This window comes from Oncorhynchus keta, chromosome 1, assembly GCF_023373465.1.
Source record: "Oncorhynchus keta strain PuntledgeMale-10-30-2019 chromosome 1, Oket_V2, whole genome shotgun sequence".
Lineage (NCBI taxonomy): Eukaryota > Metazoa > Chordata > Actinopteri > Salmoniformes > Salmonidae > Oncorhynchus > Oncorhynchus keta.
This window is the reverse complement of record NC_068421.1, coordinates 91,061,683-91,072,178: the sequence shown is the minus strand read 5'-3', so window position 1 is coordinate 91,072,178 and position 10,496 is coordinate 91,061,683. Positions and strand designations below refer to the sequence as shown.

The 10,496-nt window shown below is 45.3% G+C and overlaps 1 protein-coding gene across 4 annotated transcripts in view; it reads left to right on the top strand.

The window, feature by feature from the left end:
• Positions 1–279: 279 nt before the first annotated feature.
• arhgef18b (rho/rac guanine nucleotide exchange factor (GEF) 18b) overlaps positions 280–10,496 on the top strand; it is a 130,414-nt gene continuing 120,197 nt past the window's right edge. For 2 of the 4 annotated variants that reach the window (XM_052465440.1, XM_052465438.1), the window contains exons 1-2: positions 3,709–3,811; positions 10,369–10,487. In XM_052465440.1, the coding sequence (XP_052321400.1) occupies positions 3,736–3,811; positions 10,369–10,487 (195 nt within the window). In that variant the 5' untranslated portion in view covers positions 3,709–3,735. Of the gene's footprint in view, positions 345–3,707; positions 3,812–10,368; positions 10,488–10,496 lie in introns of those variants that run through there. The other 2 variants (XM_052465457.1, XM_052465445.1) reach the window with 2 other exon arrangements.

Sequence of the window (10,496 nt, the reverse complement as noted above, 5' to 3'; positions counted from 1 at the left end):
GAAAGAAAAAAATGCATGAAATGTGTGAGTGATTGTGTAATATTGGAGCAAGGCTTGTGTGGCTGTACATGAGTGTGCCACTTTGTCCTCAGATAAAATGGCACAGAGAAGCTGAAAAGAGGAAGCTGTGAGTGACCTGTGGTTTGGTTGATTTTTGTACTCTTCCCCGTTCATTGTCTTTTTACTGTGCGGAGTCAGAGGACGAACGGCACACACTCTTCAAGACAGCATGGTTAGAACACAACAACCTTTTGGTTGAAGGCATCTCTATACTCTGGTTTCCAGTTGCTTTTTGGTTCTTCGTCTGGATGCTGTCTGGATAGGGTTTCATATATATATTGAAGGTGAGTACATTTTTTTTTTTTACAAATCATATATCACATCACTCCTTTCCATTGTGTAATAACAGACACATTTTTAGCAGAGTCCTCCTTGGACATGAGCAATGTCTGATGGATTTATTACATTGAATATGTTGAGGTATGACAATTTTTAAAATCAAGCTCATGATCAACTGTGATTGCAAAGCCCTCGTCGTCCTGAACATCTCTAACGCTCAGCTAACCCTCCTACACTCAGCTAACCCTCCTAATGCTCAGTTAACCCTCCTAACGCTCAGCTAACCCTCCTAACACTCAGCTAACCCTCCTAACACTCAGCTAACCCTCCTAATGCTCCGTGAACCCTCCTACACTCAGCTAACCCTCCTAACACTCAGTTAACCCTCCTAATGCTCAGTTAACCCTCCTAACACTCAGCTAACGCTCAGCTAACCTAACCCTCCTAATGCTTGGCTAACCCTCCTAATGCTCAGCTAAGTTAACCCTCCTAATGCTCAGCTAACCCTCCTAATGCTCAGCTAAGTTAACCCTCCTAATGCTCAGCTAACCCTCCTAACGCTCAGCTAACCTAACCCTCCTAATGCTTGGATAACCCTCCTAATGCTCAGCTATGTTTGCCCTCCTAATGCTCAGCTAACCCTCCTAATGCTCAGCTTAGTTAACCCTCCTAATGCTCAGCTAACCTTACTAACGCTCAGCTAACCCTCCTAATGTTTGGCTAACCCTCCTAATGCTCAGATAGCCCTCCTAATGCTCAGCTAACCCTCCTAACGCTCAGCTAACCTAACCCTCCTAATGCTCAGCTAACCCTCCTAACGCTCAGCTAACCTAACCCTCCTAATGCTCAGCTAACCCTCCTAACGCTCAGCTAACCTAGCCCTCCTAATGCTCAGCTAACCCTCCTAACGCTCAGCTAACCCTCCTAATGCTCAGCAAACCCTCCTAATGCTCAGCTAACCCCTAACGCTCAGCTAAGTTAACCCTCCTAATGCTTGGCTAATGTTGGCAAACCCTCCTAATGCTGGCTAACCCTCCTAATGCCTGGCTAACCTTCCTAATGCTCAGCTAACCCTCCTAATGTTTGGCTAACCCTCCTAATGCTCAGATAGCCCTCCTAATGCTCAGCTAACCCTCCTAACGCTCAGCTAACCTAACCCTCCTAATGCTCAGCTAACCCTCCTAACGCTCAGCTAACCTAACCCTCCTAATGCTCAGCTAACCCTCCTAACGCTCAGCTAACCTAGCCCTCCTAATGCTCAGCTAACCCTCCTAACGCTCAGCTAACCCTCCTAATGCTCAGCAAACCCTCCTAATGCTCAGCTAACCCTTCTAAAGCTCAGCTAAGTTAACCCTCCTAATGCTTGGCTAACCCTCCTAATGTTCGGCAAACCCTCCTAATGCTTGGCTAACCCTCCTAATGCCTGGCTAACCCTCCAAATGCTTGGCTAACCCTCCTAATGTTTTGTCTAACCCTCCTAATGCTTGGCTAACCCTCTTAATGTTCGGCTAACCCTCGTAACGCTCAGCTAACCCTCCTAACACTCAGCTAACCCTCCTAATGTTCGGCTAACCCTCCTAACGCTCAGCTAACCTAACCCTCCTAATGCTTGGCTAACCCTCCTAATCAGCTTAGTTAACCCTCCTAATGCTCAGCTAACCCTCCTAATGCCCTAGCCCTCCTAATGCTCAGCTAACCCTCCTAACGCTCAGCTAACCCTCCTAATGCTCAGCTAACCCTCCTAATGCTCAGCTAACCCTCCTAATGCTCAGCTAACCCTCCTAATGCTCAGCAAACCCTCCTAACGCTCGGCTAAACCTCTAACGTTCGGCTAACCCTCCTAATGTTCGGCTAACCCTCCTAATGCTTGGCTAACCCTCCTAACGCTCAGCTAACCCTCCTAACGCTCAGCTAACCCTCCTAATGTTCGGCTAACCCTCCTAATGCTTGGCTAACCCTCCTAATGTTGCTCAGCTAACCCTCCTAATGTTTGGCTAACCCTCCTAATGCTTGGCTAACCCTCCTAATGTTCGGCTAACCCTCCTAATGCTTGGCTAACCCTCCTAACGCTCAGCTAACCCTCCTAATGCTAACCCTCCTAATGCTTGGCTAACCCTCCTAATGTTCGGCTCACCCTCCTAACGCTCAGCTAACCCTCCTAATGTTCGGCTAACCCTCCTAATGCTTGGCTAACCCTCCTAATGTTCGGCTAACCCTCCTAACGCTCGGCTAACCCTCCTAACGCTCAGCTAACCCTCCTAACGCTCGGCTAACCCTCCTAACGCTCGGCTAACCCTCCTAACGCTCGGCTAACCCTCCTAACACTCGGCTAACCCTCCTAATGTTCGGCTAACCCTCCTAATGTTTGGCTAACCCTCCTAATGCTTGGCTAACCCTCCTAATGTTCGGCTAACCCTGCTAATGCTTGGCTAACCCTCCTAATGTTCGGCTAACCCTCCTAACGCTCGCTAACCCTCCTAACGCTCAGCTAACCCTCCTAACGCCAGCTAACCCTCCTAACGCTCGGCTAACCCTCCTAACGTTCGGCTAACCCTCCTAACGCTCGGCTAACCCTCCTAACGCTCGGCTAACCCTCCTAATGTTCGGCTAACCCTCCTAATGCTTGGCTAACCCTCCTAATGTTCGGCTAACCCTCCTAATGCTTGGCTAACCCTCCTAACGCTCGGCTAACCCTCCTAACGCTCGGCTAACCCTCCTAACGCTCGGCTAACCCTCCTAACGCTCGGCTAACCCTCCTAACGCTCGGCTAACCCTCCTAATGCTTGGCTAACCCTCCTAATGTTCGGCTAACCCTCCTAATGCTTGGCTAACCCTCCTAACGCTCGGCTAACCCTCCTAACGCTCGGCTAACCCTCCTAGCGCTCGGCTTGCTGCTGCCCTCTGTCCTTTTTTTTACCACTCTCTCTCTCCCCTCTCATCCCTTCATTTTCCCAGACTTCTTCACCGTTAAACTCTTTCCTACCCCTCTTCAGCCACTCTGCCCTCACACCTTTCCCTTCCCCTCTTCATCAAAGTCTTCTCTCTATCACTTCCCCTCACTGTGTCTGTTCTCTCCCAGCCAGCCCCTATTCAGGAGCCCATGGGTTTCAATGTGTGCATCCCAAATGGCATCCTATTCCCTATGTAGTGCACTGCTTTTGAGCATAGCGCCCTGGTTAAAAAATTGTGCACTATATACAGAATAGGGTGCCATTTGGAATGCACATTATCTGTGGTTAGGTAATCCCCAGCAGCTCCCTGATCCGACTCTGCCTGGGATACTCGTTCGTCCCCCCCCCCCCTCTCATTTTCTCTCGGACTCTTTCACTCGCTCACTCGCTCAGACCAAGTCTCGGTGTTGCACGGCGAGCTGACCAGCTCCAGCTAGCCTTCTCTATGGCAGATTCTCCCTTAAACAACTCCTGGCCTTCTTTCTCCAAACTCTGGATGAAACGTTGGTCCTTCAAGAGAGGTAGCTACAACCATCACTTGTTTTTGTTTGTGGTTCTCTGTCTTCCTTTTCTCTGCCTTTCTCCTAAACACACTTTAAAAATGGTTTTTGTTATCTTTATCATATCAGTGGTCGTACAGTTTCTTCAGATGTGGAATCTTGAAGTTTGTGTCTTGTAATTTCAGTTGCATTATATATCCTGGGGTTTTAATATGATTGTCCCTGAATGATTTCTGTCTAAACAAGCAATGAAATCATTCTCACTGTTGTAATTATCCTTAACTAATAGTTATATTATATATCAGCATGTTTTATATTGATGTTGTATAATGATTTTTTGTTTTTTTGTTGACCCAGTGAGGTTTTGTCTATTTCCTTTGGTGTGGAGGAAGGCTCAGTGCTTTCACACTGTAATAAATGGATGATCATAGTGCCTTTCCGTCTCGAAGGGATGTGAGATGACAGGTGTTGATGTGTGTCATGCCCACAGATTTCATATCGCATGTATACTGAACAAAAATATAAACGCAACATGAAACTATTTCAAAGATTTTTGCCGAGCTACACTCTATATAAAGGAAATCAGTCAATTGAAATCAATGCATTAGGCCCTAATCTATGGATTTCACATGACTGGGAATCTGTTGGTCACAGAAACCTTAGAAAAAATATTGTCACAGGATCTCATCACATTATTTCTGTGCATTGAAATTGACATCGATAAAATCAAATTGTGCTCGTTGTCCGTAGCTTATGCCTGCCCATACCCTAACCCCACCGCCACCATGGGGCACTCTGTTCACAACGTTGACACCATACATGTGGTCTGCGGTTGTGAGGCCGGTTGGATGTTCTAAAATGGTAGAGAAATAAATGGTAGAGAAATAAATGGTAGAGAAATAAATGGTAGAGAAATAAATGGTAGAGAAATAAATGGTAGAGAAATAAATGGTAGAGAAATAAATGATAGAGAAATAAATGGTAGAGAAATAAATGATAGAGAAATGAGGAAATAGAATTCTCTGGGTACAGCTCTGGTGGAGATTCCTTTTATTATTATTATTAATATTTATTAGCTTTTTTTTAAAACTTTTTTTTTTTTTTTTTTACATTTACCCATTTTTCTCCCCAATTGCGTGGTTTCCAATTGGTTGTTACAGTCTTGTCTCATCGCTGCAACTCCCGTACGGACTCGGGAGAGGCGAATGTCGAGAGCCATACGTCCTCCGAAACACAACCCAGCCAAGCCGCACTGCTTCTTGAGACAAAGCCCACTTAACCCGGAAGCCAGCCGCACCAATGTGTCGGAGGAAACACAGTACACCTGGCGACCGTGTCAGCGTGCATTGTGCCCGGCCCGCCACAGGAGTCGCTAGAGCGCAATGGGACAAGAAAATCCCTACTGGCCAAACACTCCCTTAACCCGATTGACGCTGGGCCAATTGTGCGCTGCCCCATGGGTCTCCCAGTCACAGCCAGCTGCGACAGAGCCTGGACTCGAACCAGGACCTCTAGTGGCTCACTGCGATGCAGTGCCTTAGACCTCTAGTGTGGCCCCTGGTGGACATTCCTGCAGTCACCATGCCAATTGCTGGCTCCCTCAAAACTTGAGACATCTGTGGCATTGTGTTGTGTGACAAAACTTCACATTGGTGGCCTTTTATTGTCCCCAGCACAACATGTTGGCATCTTTTATTTCAGCTCATGAAACATGGGAACAACACTTTAAATATTGTGTTTATATTTTTATTCAGTGTATTTTTTTTCTTCTTTCACCTAAACAATACATCTGTCACATATCTTTAAAGATGCCAAATGGCTGTGGGCTACACTAGTTCATTTAGCAGACAGACTCGCTTATAATTCTTGTGGCATTATTTTACATTATTTTATAGTAAGAAAATACAATTGACCATAGCGGAATAAAATAGAAAGGATGTTTTCCCCAAACTATTTCCGAGGAAGAGGGTTAAACAGTTCAAATCAAATCAAATTGTATTTGTCACATACACGTGGTTAGCAGATGTTAATGCGAGTGTAGCGAAATGCTTGTGCTTCTAGTTCCGACAATGCAGTAATAACCAACAAGTAATCTAGCTAACAATTCCAAAACTACTACCTTATACACACAAGTGTAAAGGGATAAAGAATATGTACATAAAGATATATGAATGAGTGATGGTACAGAACGGCATAGGCAAGATGCAGTAGATGGTATCGAGTACAGTATATACACATGAGATGAGTATGTAAACAAAGTGGCATAGTTTAAAGTGGCTAGTGATACATGTATTACATAAAGATGCAGTAGATGATATAGAGTACAGTATATACGTATACATATGAGATAAATAATGTAGGGTATGTAAACATTATATTAAGTAGCATTGTTCATGTGTTTCACTATGTTCTGTAGGCGATGGGCTCTCCAACCCTCTTCCAGGGGTCCTAGGCCTATAAGCTACTTTAGTTGTTATACAAACCTTATCAAAACATTCAGGCCTGTAGGTTAGCTAGGCTACATGATACATGCGACTATGATTAGAAAAAATGCAAGCACCTTTCCTTGCCTTAGTTTGCACAAACCGGGCATCATTCACAAGTGATGATATTCTCACCCATCAGACTATTCTCAATTAAATTTTTACAAATACTAAAATTATGTGTGAAATTAGTTTTGATATAGAATGGGCCATCATCATGCACCTGTCGGAAGAGAAGAGGGACGAGGGAAAAATATGTCACCTGTAAGCACTTGAATATCGAATTGGGGACGCTTTTCCCGCGGTTCATTTTCATGCCAGCCAGGTAGGCTACTCCGGTTGTAAAGCGAAGCAATGTGCTTCATATTAGAATAGTTCAGAAATAAATATAATAGGCTTTGCCTATAGAATGCTGATGGGATCCTCCTCTTTTTAATAGAGGCCATCAGAACGCCGTTTTCTCACGCAATTGCATAGCATAGCCTAACCTATCGAAATGTTACACAACATGGGTTTATAGCAACAGTTATTTAATTCCATGCGTCAACCAGCAATGAGTAGCTGCCTCTCACTGCACATCAGCTGATACTCTTCCGCTCAAACTCTGAAGGCAGGGGCTCTCAGGAAGGGTTTGATTTGATTTTCTACGGCATTTGCATTGATGTCAGAGTGGTTAGAGGGACAATAGAGCCCTGAGTACCAAACCATTAGTGACCTGATGAAGGGACAATAGAGCCCTTGAGTACCAGGCCATTAGTGACCTGATGAAGGGACAATAGAGCCCTGAGTACTAGACCATTAGTGTGACCTGATGGAGGGACAATAGAGCCCTGAGTACCAGACCATTAGTGTGACCTGATGGAGGGACAATAGAGCCCTGAGTACCAGACTATTAGTAACCTGATGGAGGGACAGTAGAGCCCTGAGTATCAGGCCATTTGTAACCTGATGGAGGGACAATAGAGCCCTGAGTACGAGACCATTAGTGTGACCTGATGGAGGGACAATAGAGCCCTGAGTACCAGACCTGATGGAGGGACAATAGAGCCCTGAGTACCAGACTATTAGTGACCTGATGGAGGACAGTAGAGCCCTGAGTACCAGGCCATTAGCGACTGGCCGTTAGCTTGTTTGGTAGGCTACTAATGACCATCAGCGGCATCCGAATGCAGGTTTGGAGAAGCCTAGTTACCGTGACTCAACTGTCACATGGCATTTGACTGAGGTCATGAGGTCATGACTCGTGACTGCTGGTGTGGTGGTAATAAGGTCGTCATAAACAAGTCAACTGCCATACCAAGCCTGATTGAATCTGTTTCTTCATGTTTTTTTTGTCAGGTCATTGGTGATAAAATTGACTATGATGACTGTGTAGAAATGAGCGACCATCTTTGGGGTGTAGTTAACACTGTTAGCCACCGTTTCCTTGTTTATACAGTCTCTGTCTGGACTCAACAGACAGAGACACAGCATCAGTGTTTCTGAATGCATTGGCTCATTTATGGCCCTATCAATATGAAGAGGCTGAGGAAAGTCTACGTTGTTTCACATCAATAGATATTTTCTTCTCTCACCTAGTTTGCTTGGGGATTTGAACCAGCAACTTTCCGGTTACTGGCCCGATGCTGTTAACCTCCAGGTTAGCTGCCGCCCAACTCAATGGTTAAGAAATAGAACTACTAAAATGCCATTATTAAAGGATCAGGTCAAAGTAGAGGAGAACAAATCAGTGTACAGAAACAAACAGGCTTTGAATAGTCTCTGTAATCTTTACAACACCACAACGCAGTGCTTCATACTCAACTATTACAACTGTAGTTAAACGTATTGCTAGTTGGTCAACAGCTCTCACTCGCCCTGTAGAGGTCTGTGTACTGTGTCGACACGGGGGGGGTGAATACAGAACAGACAGACCTGGCTGCCGGTGATTGAGCCAAAGCACTCCAAGAGCCTGGGAGGCCCTTTGTTTAATCTCCCTAGATGCATTAAAGATATGAGAGGCCAACCATAAAAGGCTATGGCTGCTGGTGCTACAAGCCTCAAACTAAAGCCCAAACCCAGGCAGGTTTACACTTAGCCAGTTGGATCTGGATGAAGCAAACATTTATTTTCTCTCTCTCTCTCTCTCTCTCTCTCTCTCTCTCTCTCTCTCTCTCTCTCTCTCTCTCTCTCTCTCTCTCTCTCTCTCTGCTCTCTCTCTCTCTCTCTCTCTCTCTCTCTCTCTCTCTCTCTCTCTCTCTCTCTCTCTCTCTCTCTCTCTCTCTCTCATCAATGTTTATGAATGCTTTGGCTCGTTTGTGTCTCTCTCTCTTTCACTCCTGCTCTGTCTGTCTCTCTGTCTCTCTGTCTCGCTGTCTGTCTGTCTCTCTCTCTGTCTCTCTCTCTGTCTGTCTCTCTGTCTGTCTCTCTGTCGCCCGCCCGGGACATTGTCATTCCTCTGGCCTGAGAGAGTGATTTAAGTTAGAAAATACATCCACGTTGCACTCAGCAATCACAACGATCATTTGTTGGCCAAGCCGTTGGGGAGTAGAGAGGAGCAGAGAGCAGAGCCCTGGTTTATAGCATCACTAGGCAGGACGTGTGGAGTGGGTTGTTTCCAGTCTCCAGTGTGGCTGGGGTTTGTGTGGTCTGGTTTTCGTCTTTCCTGGGCTCAACACTATGGGACTTATCCCCAGTCCAGTTTAACCACAGAGCCTCTCCTCAGACTGGGGCTGGCTGTGTCTGAATGTGTCAACCGTCCAGTGGTCCCGGCAGCCTTTCTACCGATAGGCATCTCTGTGAGACTGAACATGAACAGCTCAGAGATCAAACTAATAACTTAGTAGACTAATAACACATAATTGGCTGATAGTTAATGAGTACACGGTAGCTTTGGTAATTTTGAATGACAAAAACACAAAAAGTTGTATGTTTGATCTGAAATATTACAGACCAATAGATACAATTGTATGAAAAATAATGTGGTCAAATAAAATAGCATCTCTACACAGCACAAGCAGCTTTTTTTTGCGTATGACATCATAACAAGGTGCCCGTGGCATCATAACAAGTTCCCCTTGGCAACGGTGGTTTGTGACATCACGTGAATATGTGAAGAATCTGTTTTATGCAACAGCAATGTAAAAGAGCTTTCACAGCTGGTCTGGGTTATGCCTGTTCTGGTACCTGTCTCTATACCCACAGGAGGTTGGTGGCACCTTAATTGAGGAGGACAGGCTCTTGGTAATGACTGGAGCGGAATCAGTGGAACGGTATTAAATACATCAAACACATGGTTTGCCGTTCCGTTCACTCTTGTTCCAGACGTTATTATGAGCCGTCCTCCACTCAGTGGCCTCCAATGACTGTATCTCATTGGTAGGGTTTACTGGTTCCTCTCATACTAATAACACACTCAAGGATGATTTCTATCTCAGTAAACTGATATCTGTACTTGGCCATATAATACCACTGTCAATCAATCAATCAAATGTATTTATAAAGCCCTTTTTACATCAGCTGATGTCACAAAGTGCTGTACAGAAATCCAGCCTAAAACCCCAAATAGCAAGCAATGCAGGTGTAGAAGCACGGTGGCTAGGAAAAACTCCCTAGAAAGGCAAGGCACCTAGGAATAAACCTAGAGAGGAACCAGGCTCTGATGCCTGACCTATAAGCCTATAGGGTGCAGGTATGGGTTGATTTTTGTCTCCCTCTTCCTCACTTCCTTCCTCGTCACTCCTCACCTCTCCACCTGATAGCTGACGTATGATTAGCGTTCAGGCAAAAAATGGTTGCCATGCATCACCCTAATTAATTAGGCCTGAGAGCAATAACGAATGGAGGATGGAGGAACTGTTTGAAACACCATGAGGAACGCCTTGCTCTTAATTAATTAATAGCAAGGCTATCCTCATGGTGTTTCAAACAGCTCCTCCGTCCTCCATTCATTAATAGCAAGGCTATCCTCATGCTGTCAGGGCATATACCTGTAGCACAGAACAGCTAGCTTGTTTTCGGGGGTTAAGTCATCATGGCTATGATTGATTGATTCATTGATTGATTGCTTGATTGATTGCTATCTGACACGACAGATGTGTTTTGTTCCTGTGGCAGGATCAGAAGGTAAGCCATGTTCTACCCTGCCGCCCTGTGTGAGTGTCTCAGAGGCATCCTCCTTGTCCTCGTCCCCAGCCTCCGTCGCTAAGGACGTCTTCTTCAACACTGAGGAAAAGGTAGAAAGG